Raw genomic sequence first — 24785 nt, 5'->3', positions numbered from 1 at the left:
TTGTATTCAATTTCCCCTCTTATAAACAAAGCTGCAGTTAGTATCTGCATATATGTTTGTTTCCTTGTGCAGGTATGTGAATGTTTCTCTAGAGTAGATTTGAAATGGGGGAATTTGAGACTGATAGACATAAACATGAACATAAACATGTTCAACTTTAACCAGAGTAACTCAAGAGACTATGACATCTCCACCAGCAGTGACTGAGAACTCTATTTCATCCTAGTGATAAATCTTGGTATTCCCTGGGTTTAATATGAACATCTAAATTTGCCTACCAGGCAAAATGAAAGTCCCCAGGAACAAACTCTAAGTATTAGAAAAGCTTTAGTCCCTGTCCACACAGTTTCAATGATTTATATTTCTTCAGCTTGGTTTTAAGTACCAGGACTTTCTGTATTTCATATAATTTTTAAAGGTTATTTCAATATAAATGGAATGGGAGGGAACAGAACAAGCAGGCTCTCAACACTCAATGGCTTCTTTAATGCACTGTTCCTTCCTTTAGTCCTCTCTTTGCCTCTCAGTCATATATTTAATTTTAAATAAACCATCATTGATTTCACCATTACACTTATGCCTACACATTTTGGAAAGAAAAATGAAGTTAGGGCTCAGAGTGGCTCTCCTTCCTCCCAGGTTCAGTTCCTACAGAACACCTCTGTCCCCACTCACTATGCTCCTTGAACTGCACAAAGGCACTACCGGTCACCCCCCACCCCCAAGTACTTTCTTGATTTTGTGTGCACCTTAAAGGATTCCTGTGGATCATCCTGAGATTTGGGACCCTAGAAGCATGAATCCTTTGATGGCTTGAATAACCTCAAGTGGGGGATGGAAGAAGAGGAAGGTGAGATTGGCAACCAGAAAGCCCCAGCAACATTCTTCAGAAGCCATTTCAGTGGATGTCCACACCAGATCTTGAGGTACTTTGTATCTGACTGTTTGGCTGGTCTTGGGCGAGAGAAGACCAGAAACCTGTGTCAGGGTGCTCACTGGCACACAGGGAAGGGAGTGGCTGAAGTATTCCTGTTGTCAGTTATTAGTTGAGAGGGCCCATCTTGCTTGTAGCCATATCAGGGCAGCTGGCTCTGGTTCTGGATTAGCAACCGAAGAAGAGTAGGTGAGCACACATTTTAATAGCTTGGGGTCAGTGTTTTGGGGATCTATCCATAAGACTCTTTCAATACCCCAGATGGACACATTACACATCTTCATCCATGGGTTCCCCAACATTTCCACAAAGATATAGGGCAAGGAGTGTTTGTGGTGGGTGTTTTCTGGTATACCCCCAACAGAGGCATAAAGGTGGTAGGCTCCATGTGCTCTGTCCAGCTGCTAACCCCAATTATTCACTCTGCCCATTGAATAGGACCTGGAGATTATATGGTGAGAGAACTATTGGCAATTCAAGAAGGTGATTTCTTCCTTTTTTTTTTTTTTCTTCAGTTTGCAGCTCTTTGCATCAAAGCTAAGGTACATCACTGATCTGGGCTTTCTTGGCAGTGGTCCAGTGGTTTCACCCCAAATACACATTAGAACACTTCAACTGGGGGGGCTGTGGGATATAGGCATTGCCATGTTGTGAAAACTTATCAGGTAACTTGAAATGTGCATTTAGTTTTGAAATTGGTTTAGACTAGCTTTGCCCTAGATGGAGGCTTATGCTCATGATGACTATCAGACTTAGCAAAAGTGACTGACTTCAGCATGAAAGCAAATGCCACTGTCAGTATGGAGTTATTGCTGGGGCAAGACTATAGTGATGTTTCCCTTTTCACTTTTACTGTTAGGAAGCTTGGAGTCCATTAAGTAGTCCATCTTTGACAAGCATATAGAACTTTGTGTAATAATGACTGCAAAGGTTTTTCCTACCTTACTTTCTCTGTGATAATTTTAACACATTTTACCTTATATTGCATCCTTCTTTGTAACTATCCTCAAAATCTTTTGAAAAATCCCAGAATATTTCTACCTTCATTTATACTCTTTCCATCTATATCTTCATGTATACATTTACCTATAACTTCTTTACTTCCATTTATGTTTCACTTCTACCACCACATATGCCTCAGCTGTACCTCTATCTTTACCTTTATCTATGACTATGCGGGAGACAGAGTCCTCCTCCATTTTTGTGATTTCCATTGTGTGTTTTTAACACAAACAGGAATATGAGAACATAATTAGGAAGCTTCTAACATAAAGAAAACTCACATCTGCTCTACAACCACCACTGTGTTTCCATGAGGAAGCTTTCCATTGACAGATGTACTAATGGGCCTGTGACACAGAACCCCAAACTTAAAAAGTTCTAACCCATCAAGAAATCCCATTCATCATTTCATTTTTTGGAAAGGATATAAAAAATGAAATGTCAGAGCTATAATGTCAGGACCGTTTAAAATGTCAAGTGCTTGTTGTTGCATAGCCTGGCTGTCTGCTGTTCTGATCCAAACCTCCAACTGGCATAATAATTACAGATGATGCATTGCATTTTCATGCACAACTGGACCCAGATTTATAACAAATCAGATGGAAAATTCTCATTGCCTAGCCTGAAGTTTTCTCCTTTCACTACATACCTTAAGGTTTTTCCTTTGGAACAGAATATTATTACTGATTCAAGACAGACTTCAAGGTAAAGAATAAGAGAGAAGGACAGAAAAAAGTTTCTCAATAGACCAGATCTCAGTCATTTATACTATACAGATGCATTTATAATATACAGAGCCAAGAGGCAGCAAACACTTTTGCCAAATGCATGTTTAATCTAAGAAGAATACTAAACTGTAGAGACACTGTCCAGATAATCCAGTTCTATTTCAAGATATAGATTAAATATCTGAGGACATACACATGTGAGCTCTATTTTGAACTTACAGATAATGGGGACAAGCCTTCAGTTTAATCATTATATTGTAATCTGCAGAGAGAGCACTAATAGATAAACAGAAAACAGCAATACTTCTGTCTAGGATCCTGATGAAAGTTTCTGTTGGACTTAAGAGATGTATTTATAAGCCAATACCAATTATAATAAAGACCTGAAATCAATAACACGTATATTCTCAACTAAAAGATTTATGTCCAGTGAAAGCTGAGAAAGGTGTTCTCAGTAGCTACTTCACTTTCACCTTACCTGAACTTGCCTCGCCATTGGTTTGGAGGAAGCCTCTCCCTGTGTCCGGCTGCTTCCCACCGCAGATTATTTTCAGTATATTAGAAAAGTGAAAGCTCTTGGGCAAGGTCTCCAGAATATCCTGATCTTTTTCCATGATACTGATGAATTCCTCTAAACTGAATTCTTTTGGAAAATAATAGATAAACAATTAACAAGAGGCTTTTTCATATATGTATTGATTGGCATCTACATTTACTGGCATGTATACAGTATATAGACTGATATTTTTCATATTCTTTTGATATCTCTTCACTTAAACTAGACTCTAAATTCTTTGAAAACCTTACATAGAAGAGCACTCAATGGTAGGGTTGCCAGGGAAGATAAAGATGATGAATATGTTCTATTTTTATCTTGAATTGCTTCTTGGCCTTTAGGCTAAGATCAAAGGTATTTTTACTTTGAGTTAACACTGGGTAATTTACCTAATGTTCACATACACATCTACATCATATATACAATAGTAGTTATTTGGCTTCTAGTCTTGAAGATATGGCCAATTCATAGGAGCATGAAGGTAGCCAGGTTTCTAAAATCAGAAGGAAATGATTATTAGCAAAGTTGTTTTCAAAGCTGTCCAAAGCTATAAGGAAAGTCAAACATTTATAAATTGCACATATAATTTTTTAAAGATTTATTTATTTATGCATACAACAGCTGGGGTACAGGCCAGAGATGTGGGGGGTGAGAGGATTCACCAGAGACAGAGTGTGGAACAGAACAGACAGACTGACTAAAACACACTGCTGAGAGGAGCAGCTGGCGCAACAGGAGAGGTCTGCTATGCCATGTGGGAATCTCCCTGGCTGGCCAGGGATTGAACTCGTGCTGCAGAGGCTGTGGATCACTTCATAGTGCAGTGCTTAACCCCTTTGCACATATCATTATTGGTTACTGGTTTTTCCTTTTCTGATTTTGGATTTCTAATTTTATCACTTGACTTACACCTAACGCCTATTCTGGCCAGTCCAGACTATGCCTTCCTTATAATTAACCTGTGGATATATGCCAAAAATTAAAGGGTGGTTTCTGGTCTCCCCAGAAAGGATCACTTGTGCTTCCCACCAAAGAATCTGGTAGTAAAGAGTCAACATCAGTAAGAGATGATTGGCTGGAGGTCACAGGACACAAAGGACCTAAAAAGATTATTGAGTTTTATTATTTTGTTTTACATTTAGAAGCACACCTCACAGCTACCTTAAAAGCCCACACAGCTTTCATCAATAAAAGGAGGGCATTGGCTCTGACTTGCAAGGCACCTAAAACTGTCTTTTCATATGTAAAACAGGTATGAGAATTGTACTTCCTCACAGAAGTAGCTGTGAAGGTTCTGTGAAAACATGTATGATTTATGGGATACAGTAAGTGCTCAATAAATGTTAGTGATAAAGTTAAAAAAAATAAATGCACACTTCAATTTGTGTAAGACATAGTTCAAAAAGTGCACAATTGGGCCTCACCTGGTGGCACAGCAGTTGAGCACTGGGCTGTGAAGCTGCCCGTCAGCCTCTGAAGGGCTGGTTCAATCCCTGGCCGCCAATTCGGTCCCTGGTCGCTGGTGAGGGTCCCACATGACACGCACACCTCTCCTGCTGTGCCCCCTGCTTCCCTCAGCAGTGTATTTCATCAGTCTGCCTGTTCTGTTCCCCACTCTGGCTCTGGTAAAGAATTCTCTCCTCCTCCCACACTTCTGACTGTACCCAGTGTTTGTATAAATAAATAAATAAATCTTAAAAAAATATGAAAAAGTGCACAATTTTATTTTTATGTATTGAAATAGACATATGCACATAATTCACATTTACATTATTTAGGGCTGTCTGTTGTGTCGGGGAACCTGTTTTCTGCTCCCAGAGAGCCATGTTTTGGGTGTTCTTAGATGACTCACTACCAATCTCAGCAGTTGCATTGGTAACAGTGCAGCTATCATGAACATTTTCTTCAGTCCTGGTTGCAATATCCTGTTGCTATTTCTGCCTCATGTATTTCTTCCCATAGGCACCTGAAAAACAAAAAATTACTCCCTTCCCCCACAAAAGCCAATATTTATTGTGTATACCTATATCAGCATTTTTGCTCTAAAAAAGTCATCCTGGTTTTTAAACCAGTCTGAAAAAAACAAGATTTTTTTCCAATTCTTTCTAATTCTTTTAAGTTACAATTTCATGAAAAATTGTGCAAGGGCTGGGATATTAGCACAGATAGGAAGGGAGAAGGTACTCAGGACATAAGAATGGCCAGATTTTCAAGGGAGGATGCAAGTGAAGATTTTAAATCACACAGGTTGGTACTCATTAGCAAAGCGCACTGGAGGCATCAGAAGCACTTTATAGAAGAGTTTTATGAGCAACAGTTTCTTTTCTTACACAGTAACTCTATTCCTTTTCAATTCCTGGTAGTTGCCAGTTTTCCAGTTTGACCTCACAGCTCTCCTCAATGCTCCAGGATAAAACACTGGTCTTTCTGGTAAATCACTCAAAAAAAGTCTTCTTTTATGTTCTGTCCCTGTTTTCTTTTTCCTAAAATATCTGCTTAATGGTTACCCTATTTCATTTCTTCTTTGACCTCATTCTGTCTCTTTTCACTTTCACAGTTTATTATTATGAGCTAGTTAAGTCTTCCCTGTCCCTGTGCTATTTGGTGCTATGTCAAACTTGCCTGGGCACTTGATGTTGTGAATAGCATCTATAAATCTTCCTAAATCATGTCAAGAACGACTTATAACCAGTGCATGGCAGAATGCAGATTGCTATTCTTCTAGTAGGGAAGGCTGCAGAATTCCATGCTTAATCACTTATCCTCACTTGTCTTGCTGTTCTGTTTTTATTCTTCAGTCATATTGAATGTTGAGCTGGAATTTTCTGTCTTTCTGATTCTCTTCAAGCTCTCTTTCAGGATGTCTTTGTTGTTAATATGAAAACAAAACTGACTTGTTGAATCTGAACAGTAATCCAAGCTCATAGTAAAAAATTTCAAACTCTACAGAAAGGTGTAATGAGAAAAAAGAATATCCCTTCAATTTCTGTCTGGTACGCAGTGCCACTTAACCAATGGCAGTTAACTTTTGCTGATAAGTTCATGTTTACATATTCTGAAGTTTGTACACTAACTGGGCTACCTTTTCTCAAAAGTACAATTTTAGCACCTTTTTCCTGATACATGGAAACGACCCAGCTACCTCTGAAAATAGCTCCTAATAAATTCCATATAAAAGCACATTCTATCAGTGTCAGCCCTGTATATATCTTTGCTAAGACACAGTTCATTTTTATTCCAAAGTGCAACTAGTTTGAGATCTTCCTTTTGCAAAAGCCAATGATATGTTTTTTCCATAAATGCAACTTTGTATCAAATCAAAATGATTGATATCATTAGTTCTATTAGTTATTTCAAAAACCATAACTTCTGACATATTCTTCCAGGTCAAAGAGCCCATCTCCCTAACAGTTAATTTCAGTTATTGTCTGAGCAATACCTTCTCTCTTCTGGATTCATATTCCTTTTCAACCCAATTCTCTCTATTCCTAGGCCACTTCCAACCACATTTCCCGTTTTATTGATGTCCCAGCTGCTTCATCTAATACTAATCTAATACATCCAACACTAACTCAGCACTCTTTGTTCATTATCTAAGGAGTTAGCCCAAACAAAGAACATGTAAGGATCCCATAAACATAACAAAACCTACAGTAATTCTCCTGTTTGATGATGACCATTTTCAGTGATTATTCCAAATAATGTTTTCATAAGACCTCATAAGACTCTCCATACTACATTTATCTGGTTCTTTCTTGGCTTTTACCTCCCTACCAATCTAGGTAGTCTGTTCCTTGCAAACTTTAATGGAAACTGAAATTTTATTATTGATCCATATAGATACAAATATAAATAATTAGACAAAATTACTTTGATTTGGGTAAACTAGTAAGTGAATATGCTGGCTTGAGATATAGGCAAGGCAGACCTAGAACTAGTTACTTAAGTAAAGAAGAAGATTGATGTTATTGAAACACTTCCAGATTGTTTTTCTGGAATTATGCACTCATCTAATCATTCATCTCATTCAGAACACTGATTTCTTTTGAACTCTTTTGAAGCCTCCTCACCAACTCATTCTGCCACACCCAGCATGGTCTGCACTTCCCTCTAGTGTCCACTGTGAGAAGTGACCCAGAACAGGCAGGTTTATTCTGTGGAGATACTTTGGATTGATGATAATCATGGCTGAATTCCAATGCCTCATATAAACCCATTCTTTAAAAAAAAACAAAAAAAAAACCCTTACTAATGTCATATTTTCCACAATGACAAAATGTGTATTTTTTGAGGACTGTAGATGTTCTGCCTCAATCTCAGGTCAATATGCTCACCTACCAGTTAAGTGAAACCAAAAACACTTGGTGTAAGCACTTCCCCTTCTGGAATATCTGTGTCTTCTCTTTTCACTCCTGCCTCTAAAAAAAAAGCGCACCTCTTCTGAGTTAAAGGGGAACCCATATAAATTAGAAAGAGCAAGTGGATAAGTGAGAAGAAAGAACAGAAATGTAGAAAAGACAGAAAGAGTAAAAACGGAGATAAGTTAAGCCAATTCTTTCCAGAAAAACATAATGGAAAAGGGAGAAATCTGATGACAGAAGAAGATGGGATTATTGAAGGCAGGATTTCTGTATAAGGGAAAACATTTATTTGTAAGTAGATGAGAAACCTCCACCAAAAAGGAAATAATGACTAGAATATATCTCAGAGAAAGTAGCAGAGGGCCCTTTTCTCTCATTCTTCTACTTTTCTTTGCTATATTTCCATTTACTCTTCTTCATATATCCCAATATAAATATGATAAATATTTACTCAATTGAATTGTACCAATTGTACCAATTGAAATTATCAAATTCTGAAGCCCAAAAACTAAGGTTTTCTTGAAAGGTTCACGCTTTGGTCTCAGTGGCACTCACCACCACATCTTCCTACTTGCTGAGAAAAGTGAGCTTAAGGAAAGTAGCTTTCTTACCATCATTGCTTGTATCAATTCTATGAAGCACTAGGTTGGTGAATTCTTCAGGACTCAGAATTTGCTGACCATTGAGGGTTTGCATCGCCTACAAAGGAAAATTAAATCAGAGAGTTTAATTTTGCTGGAAGCAAATACACTATGCAATCTTTCTACCACAGTATGATAGAATTTAGGGATCTATTAATGTAAGTTTTGCTATCCCACCTGTTCCAGGTATTGAAATAAATATAAAGGTTGCATATCAGTTCTGGGTAATGACCTCTTAAGAAATTAAATTAACTACAAACAGCATGAAGTCTTTCATATAGCACAAAGGGATCCATTCAATACATTAAGTAATAAAGATGCAAAGAGCCCATGGGAGAGAAAATTGTAGTGGTCACTGTCAAAAGAATTCTGGACCCAGAAAATAGACAATGTTTTAGATTTCAGGCGGGTTGACTTTGATCTTGTGGATGATCATAAAACATACTCTTTGCTTCTTCATGAAGCACATTTACATTTATGATTGCCAGTAGCCTCCTGCTACTGGCTCCTTGGTCTTTTGTGCCATTTTATAGACAAGACAGATATGCATGTGCCTTAGAAGGAGGTTGAACATCTCTCTCGCCCTGCCACCACCTTTTCATCATAAGAGCTGTCAGGGGACCCAGGGAAAATGACATTTCCAGCTTTCCTAGAGGGAAGATTTAACTACTTTCTCCCTTCCCCACACCCCAAGCCATTAAATTAAATGACCCATATTTGATGTAGAAATTCATAATAAAATAAAAGAGGGGAGGGAATTAATCATCTGGAATTTTAAATGTAGCTATCTTGATTGAATATGAAGGGATCTTAAAAAAAAACTGCTGGCAACATATTTCAATTAGAGGGCATGGTCTGAAATATGACTTTCTTTTGCTGCTTCCCAAGCATTACTAATCCTGAATCCAGGATTAATCATAATAAACAGTGCTGGCAAAGCACCACTCTAGACCTTAGCAAGTGGAGACCTCACAGTTAAATATAACATAGTTTTTAGAGTAATGATTAAAAACACATAGCATTGAATTAATGAACATTTTTAGTTTCTCAGTGTTTTGGCATGTGTCCCAAAAGCCTAAAAAATTTGGCTGAGTATCCAATATTCTCACATCCTGAAGTGATAATAGACCACATGGGGAAGTCATAATAAAGATTGTGAAATTTCTAGAATTTATCCATCATTCATATCTGGGCAATATGTGAGAGTGAAAGATAGACTGGGAGGTTCATGAGGCCTATGGGGTTGTTTTTGGAGGGGGTGGTCAGTGTGATCTGTGTTTTCCCTCTTGTTGGGGGAACAGCAGGAGGAGGGGGAGCCAGGAGGCATAGCTTTTTTCCTTCTTTCCTTCCACATGTAGCAGTAGTCTTTGCTTCTTCATGCAGCACGTTGACTCCTGTTTCCCAGGCCCTTCTCTCACCAGTCTCTACCTGGGAGCAGGAGCACTCTGACATGGCAGGAACTGTCCCGATTATCTAGCTTCTCAGCTCTTTGGATGGCAGGTGTGGAAGTGTGCTCTTTCTCTGAAAATCCGAGTTAATTGCTAAGACTCTGATCACTTGAAGCTCCATCCGCAGGCTCCAGAGCTGGGTTTCTCAATATCTATACAAATGACACTTTGGACAAGACAATTCCTTCTCATTCAGAACTGTCCTGCACATTAGAGAATGTTTAGCAGCATCCCTGGGCCCTAACTAATAGCCAGCACTAGCACCACATCCTCTCCACTCCCCAGTTGATAACCAATGTCTCCAGAAATTGCCAAATGATCCTGATGAGGGGAAGTGCAAAATCATTCCTGGTTGAAAACTTTTCTCTTGCTCTGCATCTAGATTTCTCCTTCTAAGGTTTCCTCAGGCGTCCATTGGTTCAGTGGGATAAGGTCCAAGACAACTCCATGCCAACTTCCTTTCATAGTGGCCCATGTCTAACCCATGGAAATACTTTAGCATCTTTCATCCCAACAAATTCTAGGAATGCAGATTCTTCCTAAACGTCACCCTTCTACTCTGCTGCCAGAGTCTGCTTCTTTAGATTTTCAGGTATAACTTAAACACTGGAATGTTCTGTTCCTCAAAAGGCAGGATGAATTCATATTTAAATGGTCAAAGTGCTTAGATTCTATTCTACTGACGTGAGAGCGCTTACCTAACAAACCTTGTCCAACAATCCTCAAAAATCCTCCTCTTGACCATTTTATAAACCTGAGGTGTGATGAAGATGTGACTAGTTCCTTTGTAAATTCTGTCTTATACTCTTGCATTTTAACATCCTGTTATGTGTTGAGAGAACTTATATTTTACAGTATCTCTTATTCCTTATCCTGCTTTTTTCCATTTGCTTTTATATAGAAAGTATGTTCACAAATCACTAATTTTTAATAAGTTCATATTGAGTTAATTTACTTAAACATTTCCTTATTTTAGTTTTTTTTATTTTTACTATCTTTAGTAATTTTATTTTAAGTGAGTCTATGATGCAAATCCGAACTTTCATCTTGATGAGATGACTTTTTTTCCTGACCAAAAAAAGAAGTAATGAATTCTAAAATGAAGATAAGTGTCTTGATACAGATTACTAAATTTCCAGGGATGTTATATTCACTTATGTTCCCTCCACAGTGTGTGAGGATGTCCTTCTTACTGTGCCCTTGCAAAATTATATCTTCTTGCTTTTTAATATTTATTAATTTAATTGGTGACAAATACTAACCAATTGTCAAATTAATTTAGGTCTGTGCTTATATTATCTCCAGTTCCTACCTTCTTTTTGCTCTGTACCTAAACATTTTAAAGAAAATCTCAGCTTACATGATATTTTTCTTTCCATGACTTAAACATCTTAATTGATGAATATATAAATTTTCCCATAAGATTTAAACAAAATCTCTTTTACCTTTTAGTTCTTACTTTGTTTTGAGAATCCTTCCCCCCAAAACGGATAGCATGTAGGCAAGACAATGCCCTTTACTTTGAGGCTTGCAAGGAAGGATTCTTGAAGATGCAGATCCTTTGATTCCAGCATAAGAGCCCTGCTATGAGCACTGCTTTGGAGTAATCCCTTAATATTATATATTGTATTACACATTAACTGTTTAAAAAAATAAGCTTGGGTATATTTAAGAGTATAATTCAAAATATACATGGGGTTAGAAACTATTGAATATTTTAGATTCTTAATTTTGTGCTGCAACATACAATAATGTATGCAGAATTGCTGATTTTTAATGCTTACAGAGTTCAGTTACAAAATTCACCTTAGTGGGCACTCTCCGACCGGCAGAGAGGAGGAAAACAACAAACCAAAACGGCCCACAAGAACAAAGGACGCAGCAAGCGGGACTGTGAGTGGAAAGGAACTATTGCAGCCACCACACCCCGTGAACGGGAGCTGAGGCGAACCCTGCAGGATTCGCCTCGGCGGTGAGCTAACGGCTCCGGGCGCCATTAGAGAAGAACAAAGACCCCGGGAGACGCGCACACAGCCCGGGCTGCCAGTAAGCCTGCGCGGAAACGCGGCGTGCTTGGCGCGCTTGAAAAGCAAGTGCAGACCTGGATCGCGGCTGCCCAGGTCCCCGCGCCTGCGACCTAGGCTTGGGAGACGACCTAGGCTTGCAGGGAGACGCGCGGAGGTCCTCACTGAGGTGAAGGTCCCTCCCTGAGTGAGCAGGAACCAGGCGTCCAGGCACAGGAGCGATGCAAAAGGCGCCATTCCCGCGCCACTGAACTGGGCTACAGCCCGCGTCCTGGAACTGAGGGCTTTGGAACTGAGACCCGGGGCACGAAATTAGGGGCGTGGGTTCCCCACGACGGTGGGGCACAAGGCAGACACAGCACCCCAAAGCCGTTGAGGTGTACCCTACCATCCCCGCTCTGCTCCCTGTCCCACGGGGTGGAAAATCAGCTCCCCAAGGGCTCTAGGAGAGATCTCTGGCGCCACCTAGCGACTTGAAGCCAGCACAGGCTCCTGAAGGAGCTAGTGGCCAGCTGGGGAGTTAGCCCACACCGGGACCCTTCCAAACAAGTAGTCTGAGCCCACAGGGAGAGCGAGCACCCACAGCCGGGGCAGACCAGGCGCGCAGAAGAATGTGCCTGAGACTGGACGCGCAGGGAGTGTGTCCCACATCACCATTTTAGAACAGGGACATTTCTTCAGTAAAGACTACCTGCACAAGGCTTCCTCAGGAGCCAGAGGTGAGCAGGGGAAGTTCGCCCACGCCAGACCCCCTCTGGCCTGCAGTCCAAGCCCAGAGGGGCAACAGGAACCCACCGCTGGGGCAAACCAGGTGCACAGGGGAGTGTGTCCCCACATTGGCATTTTAGGACAGGGACCTTTCTCCAATAAAGACTGCTTGAAACTGACAGATGACTCCTGGAGGAACCAGAGGGGAGCAGAGAAGCCCACCCAAGATGCCGGCCAGTCCCAACAACACAGTGTCCCAACGCATACGGCAAATTAGAAAACAGACAGTAGGGAGGAGAAGAACCACACGCAACCTAGCAACTCTCCAGAGAAAAAGCACACCACAAAAAGAAAACCAGCCCCCAGATGGCAACGACAGTAACTTGGAAGAACTTCTGAGCCTTCCAGAAAGAGAATTTAAAATTGCTGTGATTAAAAAACTGACAGAAGTCATAAAGGAAAACAATGATAAGGGAAAAATAATCAACGATCAGAAGAATGAAATTGAGTCCCTAAAGAGGGAAGTAAAAGAAATGCAGGAGATCAAAGAATTAGTGGAAGAACTAAAGAATTCTGGGAAAAGCAATGAAAGCAGAATTGATGAAATGGAAGAACGAATAAGTGCTCTTGAAGACACAGAAATAAAAAGAGCCAAAACAGAAAAGGAAAGAGAAGTACGAAGGAAAAAGAATGAAGAAAGACTTCGGGAACTATCTGACTCCATGAGGAAAGGAAATATAAGAGTTATAGGAATACCAGAAGGAGAGGAGAGAGAAGTAGGAACAGAGAAAATATTCAAAGAGATAATTGAAGAGAACTTCCCAAATGTGAAGAAGGAGCTGAAAATTGATATACAAGAAGCAAGAAGAACACCAAACTTCCACGACGAAAGAAAAAATACAGCAAGACACATAATAGTAAAGCTCCCTAGAATCCAGGACAAGGAAAAAATAATGAAGCTGGCAAGAGGGAAGAAACAGATAACATTCAAAGGAAAGCCAATCAGGCTGACATCAGACTTCTCCGAAGAAACACTACGGGCAAGGAGAGAGTGGAGGGACATAGTCAACAGACTCCAAGAAAACAGATGCCAACCAAGAATACTCTATCCCGCAAAGCTCTCCTTCCTCTTTGAAGAAAGAATATGGACCTTCCCAGACAAACAGAAACTCCGGAATTTCATTGCAACTAAACCCCCACTCCAAAAAATACTACAAGGAATCCTAAAGCCAGAACCTCAGAGGGACGAATAACAATGAAAGAAGGCCAAAAAAAAAAAGTTATTAAAAGAATAAATAAATAAAATCAAAGGAAAGACAAACACAATGGCAAATACAGATGTTAACATATCAATATTAACTCTAAATGTAAATGGACTAAACTCTTCAATAAAAAGACACAGAGTTGCAGCCTGGATTAAGAAACAAAACCCAACCTTTTGCTGTCTCCAGGAAACACATTTAGCTACAAAAGATAAAAATAGGCTCAAAGTTAAAGGATGGAAAACAATTCTACAAGCAAATGGACCAAAAAAGAAAGCAGGAACAGCTATACTTATATCAGATAAAACAGATTTCAAACTCAAAAAGATAAAAAGAGACCCCAATGGTCACTACATTATGATCAAGGGGACAATACTTCAAGAAGAAATAACACTCATTAACATATACTCACCAAACGAAGGAGCACCAAAATATATCAGACAACTGTTGTCCTCTCTGAAAACAGACATCAGAGAAAACACATACGTAGTGGGAGACTTCAACACACCACTATCAACAATGGATAGATCAACAAGACAAAAAATAAGTAAAGAAACCAAAGCTCTAAATAAGGACCTAGAGCAATTGGGCTTAACAGACATCTATAGAACACTAAACCCCAAAAAAACGGAGTACACATTTTTCTCAAGCGCACACGGATCATTCTCCAGGATCGATCACATACTGGGGCACAAGACAAACATCAACAGATACACCAAGATTGAAATCATATCAACCATCTTTTCTGACCATGAAGGCATCAAACTAGAAATAAACCATAAAAAGAAGGCAAGGAACTTTCCTACCTCATGGAGATTAAAAACCATACTACTGGAAGACCACTGGACTAATGAGGAGATCAAAGAAGAAATTAAAAATTTTTTGAATTGAACAACAAGGAGGACACCAATATCCTAAATGTATGGGATGCAGCAAAAGCAGTAATAAGAGGAAAATATATAGCAATAGAAGCTCACATCAAGAAACAAGAAAGAACTCAAAGAAACAACCTAATCTCGAAGCTCAAAGATCTAGAAAAAGAACAACAAAAAAACCCCAAAACCAGTAGAAGAAAAGAAATAATAAAAACCAAAGCAGAAATAAATGAAATTGAAACTAAAAAAACAATCCAAAAGATCAATGAAACCAAAAGCTGGTTCTTTGAAAAAATCAATAAAATAGACAAACCCCTAGCCAGGCTCACAAAGGAAAAAAGGGAGAAAGCACAAATAAACAGGATCATCAATGAAAGAGGAGAAATCACAACGGACACAGCAGAAATCAAAAGAATAATCAGTAACTACTATGAACAGTTATATGGAAACAAGTTTAACAATCTAGAGGAGATGGACAAATTCCTACAACTCTACAATCACCCAAAGCTAGATAAAGAAGAAATAGAACACCTAAACAGACCAATTACAATTAGCGAAATTGAAATGGTAATCAAAAACCTCCCCAAAAACAAAAGCCCAGGACCTGATGGATTTACAAATGAATTCTACCAAACATTCAGAGACGAATTAGTGCCTATCCTTCACAAACTCTTCCAAAAAATTGAGAAGGAAGGGACAATACCAAACACGTTCTATGAAGCCAACATTACACTAATACCAAAACCGAACAAGGACAACACAAAAAAGGAAAACTACAGGCCAATCTCCCTAATGAACACTGATGCAAAAATCCTCAATAAAATTTTAGCCATCAGAATCCAACAATGTATCCATAAGATAATTCACCACGACCAAGTTGGATTCATTCCAGGGGCACAAGGATGGTTTAACATCCGAAAATCAATCAACGTTATCCAACACATCAACAAAAAGAAATATAAAAACCATATGATAATATCAATAGATGCTGAGAAAGCTTTCGACAAAGTGCAACACCCATTCATGATAAAAGCCCTTGAAATTCTTGGGATACAAGGAACATACCTCAACATCATAAAGGCCATCTATGACAAGCCAACAGCCAGTATCATTCTCAATGGTGAAAAGCTGAAAGCAATTCCATTAAGATCTGGAACAAGACAAGGATGTCCACTCTCACCACTGCTTTTCAATATAATACTGGAAGTCCTAGCCAGGGCAATAAGACAAGAGAAAGACATCCAAGGAATCCAAATAGGAAAAGAAGAAGTCAAACTATCACTATTTGCAGACGATATGATATTATACATAGAGAACCCCAAAAACTCCACAGAAAAGCTAATTCAACTCATCAATCAGTTCAGTAAAGTGGCAGGATACAAAATCAACACGCAAAAGTCAGTAGCCTTCCTATACACAAACAATAAATCTGAAGAAGAAGAAATCAAAAAAACCATCCCTTTTGTTATTGAAACAAAAAAAATCAAATATTTGGGAATAAATCTAACAAAAGAGGTAAAGGACATATACAAAGAAAACTATAAAACACTGTTAAAAGAAATAGAAGAAGACACAAAGAAATGGAGAGACATCCCCTGCTCATGGATTGGAAGAATAAACATTATTAAAATGGCCATTCTTCCAAAAGCAATATACAGATTCAATGCTATTCCAATCAAAATTTCAATGTCATTCTTCAAAGAAATAGAACAATTATTGATGAAATTCATATGGAATCACAAAAAACCCCGAATAGCCAAAGCTCTCCTGAAAAAAAAAGAAGGGAATGGAGGCATTACACTCCCAGACTTCAAACTATACTACAAAGCCATAATCATCAAAACTGCATGGTATTGGAACAAGAACAGACATACAGACCAATGGAATCGAATAGAAAATCCAGAAATAAACCCACAGATTTATGGTCAACTAATCTTTGACAAAGGAGCAAAGACTATGCATTGGAGCAAAGAAAGTTTGTTCAATAAATGGTGCTGGGAAAACTGGGTCGCTACATGCAAAAGAATGAAGCTTGACCACTACCTCACACCATACACAAAAATCAACTCAAAATGGATTAAAGAACTAGACATAAGACCTGAAACCATAAAATATATAGAAGGAAATATAGGCGAAACACTACGTGATTTGCACATCAAAGACATCTTTACAGACACATCACCCAAAGCAGTGATAGTGAAGGCAAAGATAAACAGCTGGGACTACATCAAATTAAAGAGCTTCTGCACAGCAAAAGAGACAATAACAAAAACAAAGAGAAACCCCACCAACTGGGAGAACATTTTTGCACACAACACTAATGATAAAGGACTGATCACAAAAATCTGCAAAGAGCTGATGAGACTCAACAACAACAAAGAAAATAATCCAGTCAAAAAATGGGCAGAAGAGCTAAAAAGAAACTTCTCTGCAGAGGAAATGCAAATGGCCAACAGGCATATGAAAAAATGTTCAACATCACTTGCCATCAGGGAAATGCAAATCAAAACTACCATGAGATACCATCTTACACCAGTGAGAATGGCACATATTAAAAAAACTAGCAACAACAAATGCTGGCGAGGGTGTGCAGAAAAAGGAACTCTTCTGCACTGTTGGTGGGAGTGCAAACTGGTCCAACCACTGTGGAAAGCTGTGTGGAGATTTCTGGACCTACTAAACATAGAGCTTCCATATGATCCAGCAATTCCACTCCTAGGTATTTACCCAAAGGACACAGAAACATCAATTCCAAAGAACACCTGCACCCCTATGTTTATAGCAGCACTGTTTACAATAGCTAAGCTTTGGAAACAACCCAAATGCCCAAAAATAGATGACTGGATCAAGAAGATGTGGTACATATATACCATGGAATATTACTCAGCATTCAAAAAAGATAAACACATGCAATTTGCAGCAACATGGATGGCGCTGGAAGGGATCGTGCTCAGCGAAATAAGCCAAAAAGAAAAAGAAAAATACCGGATGGTCTCACTCATAGCAGGAATCTAGAAAACTTAAATAAGGGACCAGGAAAATGACTATAAGAAAGTGAAAATCAAAATCAACAAAAAACTATGAACCAGAGACACTTTTTTTGGGGGGGGGCGGGAGGGGAGGGATTGGGGTCAGAATGGGGGGGCTGCAATTGTATGGGGAATATAACAATAAAATTTATTATTAAAAAAAAATTAGAAACAAAAATAAATAAATAAATAAAATACTGTACACTCAAAAAAAAAAAAAACAAAACAAAATTCACCTTAGTACTTTTTGGTGTGAATGATTGATATGAGATTAAAGTGGTGGCAATATTAGTATTCTGCTCTTGAATTCTCGCCAGATGTTGGTTGTTACAATTGCAAAATAGCTTATATTTTATGTTTTTTTCCATTTATTGAAATGTTTAATTATAATTGTAGTTTTATTCATTTATTTTTTCTTTCATATTTACTAAAATTGATAGTACATATTTGTCAATATTTTACCTGCCTTATCTATAAAAGTATTTGGGACAGATTTTTTTCTAGACATGATTCTAATTCTCTTTGTTTCTAGGCTACAAACTCAGTATTTTGCATTCATAAAGTTTATTTATCTTCACTTAGGTACATGGTTCCACTTAGTCATTTTTTACTCTGGGGTCTCTTTTATCTCATGATAAGTATCTGGTAATAACTATCCCCACTCTATTGGTGGGGGTATGGAAATGAGATTTATAAACATGCATGTTGAACAAGGATCTGAGCTACCAGAGCGATCTATTACAAATACTTTAGTTCTAAGAATGGGATCTTCAATCTTAGTCCATATTTATTACTGTATAAATCATCCTGTATTTTAGTTGCTCCCCAACAGATGTTTTGCACCATGGCAGAGAATAAGATAAGTTGTTTTAGAATAGCATGTCTATTTCACTTTCCATATCAATACTCTGCTAAATTTGGAAACTTCCCCATGGACTGAACTGAGAAGAAAATGACAATTTGCAGTTAAACACGCAGTAACCAAGAGGACAATGAAGCTTACATTGCTTTGGCAATTCAAAATGTATGTCCCAAGAATACTGAACCACAGAGAGCATGGTCACCAACTCCACAGGGAGGAAATGGAATTAATTATGCAATGTCCTGCAAAGGGATATTTTACTACTTCACTTACCACGAAGATGTTCAGCAGTTCCTTTTTGTCAATCGAACCGTTTCCATCAGCATCATACAACTTAAAATACCAATTTAATTTTTGCTCCATTTTTCCTTGTACAACCAGATTTACAGCATCAATAAACTCTGAAAAGTCAATAAGTCCATCCTATGGAAAGCAAGGTGGGAAGGGAAATTAATATTTGAGAAGGGCAATTGTTTTTTATTTGAGAAGTCATTATTCGTGAACAGGACCTCTAGTGTGATTTAACACAACCCACTTACAACCCACAAGATCTCAGCATAGAGCTTTTCCCTATTGCTTCATTAAAATAAAAATGCATGGGGAGAGTGTATGGAAACAGGGAACTTTCATTTTATAGGTAACTGACCTTTTAGAGAATATGTCTATTTTTTATGCCAAAGAAATTGTTCTGAAATTTTGTGATGGAAGTCAGGGTCCTCACCACTGAGCACCTCCCCACCTTACCCTGGAGGTGGCTTCTCCTGAACACTTTTGGGTTTTGTCGTTCATTCAGCGAGAATATCAGGTAGCAAATTTTAATAGAAATGTATCAAGTAGCTAAATTCTGCATACCTTTTTATAGGAACCGATGGACCTTTTTGGTCGGCTAAACTCCAGGCCTTTTAAGTGTATCACTTTCAGTATGAATCGAAATATATGAACCTTTTTTTAAGATAAGAATTTTGTTGTATTAGGCAGTCTTTGAAAATTTAAGTGTTGCATAGACAGTTCCCCTCATCCTATTTTATATAAGTAAAACATTTAAATTCACACAGCCTCCCTCAATTTTTTTTTCCAAACCAGTCATCTTTTATTGAGTGTTAATTCTCAATGAGAATATGAAAGGATTCAGGGAGGCCAGGCAAAGAAGATGGAGGTCAGGAATGCAGGGTGTGCCTTCTGCACTAGGCCCTCTTCAGTGGTGCCTATGCAGCTGCTCTTGTTTGAGTTCCCTGTTAGAAGGGCAGTGGTGGACACACTCCTAAGCAACCAGTACCACAGAAATCCCAGCCACGCTCCCTTTCTTCACATTTATGTGCTTGTTGTAATACTGGTAGTAATCTCTTTGAAATGCTACAGCAACACTTTTAGAGGTGAAATCCCACATCAGTATCCAACCTGGCAACTCCTCTAGTTTGACATTGAAGAGTTTCTTCTTCTGATGCCATTTGGAATAGTGCATGTCCACTGTGCTGGCAAGTGGGGCATTGCTGGGTAGGGAGTGTCTGTCATCATTAACAATTATACACTTCAAACTCTGCTCTTCCAAATGCTCAACTATCTTAAGAAAGATGGGCAGCTCCAGAGAGTTGTGTAACTCAGTTTCTGGGTTTTTTGTTGCAGTTGGGTTTTTTTGCCATATGAGTTAGATGCCAATGGGATTAGATCTAGTCCAGAAAACATGCTGTCATCTGCATTCTCTTTGGAATACTTGGGATGACATGTGCAATTTATAAAACTGAATATGACCCTTTTCCTCAAAATAAAAGACTTCAGACTTACACATCTGGAAAGTGGTACATGTTTGAGTCTTAAGTTTTTGTGTCTACTTTCACTAAATCTGTAAGAAAAACTGCGAAATCAACAGCAGTTCTGAATGTGAAGCAAAGCCTGTTTAACTGATTAATAATTTCTTTTTTAGTGTTTTTTATAAGATAACTACATCATCTCAGATATTGGAAGTCAATGTGCTCATCACTACAGCATTGTCTTCAAAATGTATTACACTATTTAATTTTCTACAGTGTGGATATTCTATCTCTATAGTCAGAACAATAAGAAGAAACCATTGAAAAATCATTTCACTACATTTGGGCACTATATTTTTATGTTTTACAGCTTAGGCATGAAGTATAACTTCTATTAATTAACACATTGGAGACTGATTGAATCAGTCTTCTAAAGGAAGTTTGTTCAGCCACGCCTTTTCTCTCACTTTACCATGTGCCTTTCCTATTGCTACCACTTCATCTTATTAATCCCTAGCAGACTGTGACTGAGACAAGGAATGTATGTTCTTATACAATTGAAATTTATTTAAGATGACATCAAGATATCTTATCTCCAGTGTCAGCAAGACATAGCCATTTATTTTTTAGAAAACACGACCAGCAGATGCAAAGGATATAGATACACCTGCTCCCATGTATTCCTCCTATGTCTCTTGGGCTGGGCAGCCAATAAAACTGTCTCCTGGGTAGTTAGTATGTGTGTTTACCAAAGGGTGCAACTTTCTTGTGAAGACTGAGGTGGCTTGTTATAGTGTTGATCCTCTGGCTTGTTATAATTCTGATTCCATGAAAACATTATAGCTCATGATGGCTTGCTTCTTTTCACAAGTCCTGCTTCAGTGATGACATGGTTGATGTCATCTGCATGATGAATGGCAACAGTCCAGATTAAGCAATGTTGCCTTTAGATTGCCTTGGCATTTTATGATTAGGCGCAGTAATTGATAGCCTTAATACCTTCCAATTGTGACTAAAAACACTGGGAAAAGTCCAACCAGGAGATTAGGATAAATATTTCCTAATATAAATATTTAAAAAATTTTAAAATACTCAACCTGGTTAATCTACAACCAAAGTTGAGTATGGATGAGGACACCCCCCTACTTAGACAAGTGTATCCTCTTTCAAAAGTTTCTGCAAGTGAAATATTTCCTGTTTCATTTTAGCACTCTTATGTAGTAAGGCAAATTAAACCTCACTATCCACAATAAACTATTTCTGCCTAGATTTTATAGAAATTTGCATTGGTGAGATGGCTCTGGTGAATGTGATTTGATAGCTCGTGTTAGTATCAGAGAAGGATTTTTGATGCTTATTCTATAAATCCGAAGAAAAAATACTGTTTTTGGCTTATCTATAGATTTCAAAGACAGCTGAGGAGGATAAGCCTCACAGAAATGGTGAGATGTCTCTGTAAATGTGACTAGAAAGAACATAATAGAGAATGCCAAAGACTTTTCTCTGGAGCTCTGCAAGGGAACACAGTTAAGTCCCTGTTTCTGTGGCTGAGCTACAGGAATTCCGTGGCACACAGAGCTGTCTGGAGGTGTCTGATGCTTGTTGGCCTTGAGTCAGAGCAAGGTTCATAGACCTCCTGCATGAGAATCACAGAATCACAATGATATAAGCAGATCACTAGACACCCCCTAGCACAAACAACAGCATCAAAACTAGCCAATGGGGTCCAAGAGTTTGCATTTAAAAATGTTTCCCAAAATAAGTCTTACATATTTTGGGATTTAGAAACCACAGTTTTCTTATCCATGTCTTTCTTTGTAGGCAATGTTATTATCTAGTCATCTCTCCAAAAGACTATTGTAATTGTGGTTTATTCTCACTTGAATTTACATAACTTTATTAAGACTAATTAGAAAAATTATGACCCATATGGTTGTCTCAGAATAAATATATCATCATGCGAAAATAACCTAACAATCAAAAATTAATTTCAAAATAATGGAAAGTCTGTACTTGCATTTCTGGAACAACCACAAGCTTCAAGAAATTTATGTATTTCTTCACAACAGCCCCTTCCTCTCCCATCTGCTCCTCCAAGTACACCCTGCTGCTCAAGCTCCAGTTATCAACATTGCCCAGTCCCTTCACTGCCAAACCTAGCATGAGAGCTCTTCATCCTATTACCCCAACAATTGTTCTTATAATTCTGCTTTACAAAATACTAAAAAATTAGTTTAGCCATGGCGGGACACTCATTTGAAGTTGAACGAGGGAAGAAAATTGGATGCACACTGTCATTCTAGTAAGCCTCAGGAAGGTGAGTCTGGGAGCATGTACGCAAAAATAATTTTAACTCCAAAACACAGTGTGAACACTATGTTCTCAGGATGGAGTGAATTATAGGGAAGAGTTAAATGGAGATCAAGATATGGAAGCTTAGGGCCTCCCTGGTGGCGCAAGGGGTTAAGCACCGCACTGTGAAGCAATCCGCAGCCTCTGCAGCACAAGTTCGATACCTGGCTGGCCAGGGAGCAACTCAGATGGTGCAGCAGACCTCTCCTGGCTCACCCGCTGCTCCGCTCAGCAGTGTATTTCAGTCAGTTTGCATGTTCTGTTCCCTACTCTGTCTCTGGTGAATCCTCTCAACCCCTTGCATCTCTGGCCTGTATCCCAGCTCTTGTATGCATAAATAAATAAATCTTTAAAAAAAAAAAAAAGATATGGAAGCATAGCAGTTTAGTGGAGTCTGGATCCACTAATATGTCATGTCATTTTGTAAGGGGGTAAAGAAAAGGAGAGAGAAAAAATATATATGTGGAGATGTCAAATTTAAGCTTTATTGTGGGTTCTAAAATGCATGAAAACTATAAGGCACATAAAAAGATAACTTTTTATAAAGTAATCTGCTATTGCCCTTAAAACTCATTACAGTTGAATTCTCTTTCTGGTGGAAGAGATACCTACAGACTTGAGTAGATGGAACATATTCCATACGGTACCTTCTGGATTCCAGGGTGTGACTATTTGGTAACAATGCCGTATAAAGTAAGGTGACCAGGAGTGTCTGAGATTCAGTGCCTTGGGGCCTGTGTTTCCTTCATTCCCACTGCTGCCCAAGGCAAAGCTGTCCTAGACACTCTAAGCTGCTTAGTCTCCAGGAGGCAATCAACTCCAAGGGCTCTCCTCACCCTGCCCGCAGAGCCATCTGGCTCAGCAAAACCAAAGGTGCTCTTGTCTTCATCTCTTCTGCTCCTTGGTATCTTCAATGAGCAATTCTTACATCCATCCTGGAATTCTTTTAGCTTCCAGCACCCCATAGATAACAGCCTCTCCAAGCCTATAGTTTCCCCAGGAAACATTCCCAACTGCCCCTGAGGACCTGGGCCTGCTTCCCTTGATCATTTCTTAGTCTTCACCCATGTACTCAGCTAGGAATCTATTGCCTCCACAGCTGTGCAGCCCATCCTAACTTTGCTCAGTATTTTTCTTCATTAGGCCCACACACTTGCACTGTAGCAGACTAATACCTCACTCTCCACACCTAGCAAAACCCCTGGGTGAAATCTCAATGCAGACACCACCTGATGTGTCCAACATGGTCCTAGCAGGTCATTCCCTCTGTTCGAATGACCCTGAGAAAAAGATACTGAAGAACCATCTTAGTATCTTTATATTTTAGTATCTTAGTATATTTCAGAGCTAGCTGCTTTGGGGTTTTGTCCCATAAAAGAGCCATGAATTTATAAACTGGGAAATGTCATTCCATTACTAATTGCAGAATTTTAGTACTGGAATCAGTTATTCATTTTGCAGGACTGGAAACAATCATTACAATAATAGACATGATGACAATGGTAACTGTTGGTGTGGATGTGACACCTGCTGTACGTATATGGCTGGGCATTGTACTATGGCTACCAGAGCGGGAGGGCCAGGAGTGAGGCAGCCTAATGGCTATGATGGAAGGCTCTGAGGGTTTTGGTGGTGGGTGTGGTGTGAACACATACCCCTAAATTTGATGGTGGTGAATACTCCCAAATCGTATGCAGTACTGTAAACCAATATTTCCTCAATAAAAAATAATACAATTAGGGCCTCCCTGGTGGCGCAGGCAATTGAGCCCAGTGCTGTGAAGCTGTCCACAGCCTCTGCAGTGCCAGTTCGATCCCCGCTAGCCACGAAGCAACCCACATGGCGCGGCAGACCTCTCCTGTCTCACCCACTACTCCCCTCAGCAGTGTATTTCAGTCAGTCTACCTGTTCTGTTCCCTACTCTGTCTCTGGTGAATCCTCTCACCCTCCCACACATCTGGCCTGTACCCCGGTTCTTGTATAAATAAAATAAAAATAAATCTTAAAAAAATGATAATACAATTAAAAAGTAGTAAGACTTATTGGTTCTCATGTACCTTCTTATTAATGAAGACACATAATCCAAATCAAAAATTTACCAAGTTACAGCTCCAGATCAAAACTGTTTCCTCTGACAGATTAACCTTCTGCTACTTTTCACAAAATCTTATCTCTGAAAAATTCATGAATTTTCACATCCCAAACCTGGAGACATTTGGATGTTTTCATGAGACACTTTTCAATGACATTTATCT

General features: G+C 38.9%; 1 protein-coding gene across 1 annotated transcript in view; it reads right to left on the bottom strand.

Moving 5' to 3' along the window:
• The window catches only part of GUCA1C (guanylate cyclase activator 1C), a 103663-nt gene that overhangs the window by 69442 nt on the left and 9436 nt on the right, over positions 1–24785 (bottom strand). The window contains 4 exon segments of the mRNA XM_054700623.1: positions 3143–3300; positions 6873–6882; positions 8193–8280; positions 18704–18853. Of these exon segments, the coding sequence (XP_054556598.1) occupies positions 3143–3300; positions 6873–6882; positions 8193–8280; positions 18704–18853 (406 nt within the window).

The sequence above is a fragment of the Talpa occidentalis genome, unplaced genomic scaffold (genome assembly GCF_014898055.3).
Source record: "Talpa occidentalis isolate TD23 unplaced genomic scaffold, MPIMG_talOcc4v2.1 talOcc4.4, whole genome shotgun sequence".
In the NCBI taxonomy this organism is placed as follows: Eukaryota; Metazoa; Chordata; class Mammalia; order Eulipotyphla; family Talpidae; genus Talpa; species Talpa occidentalis.
The sequence above is the reverse complement of the archived record's forward strand: the minus strand, read 5'-3'. Positions and strand labels throughout refer to the sequence as shown.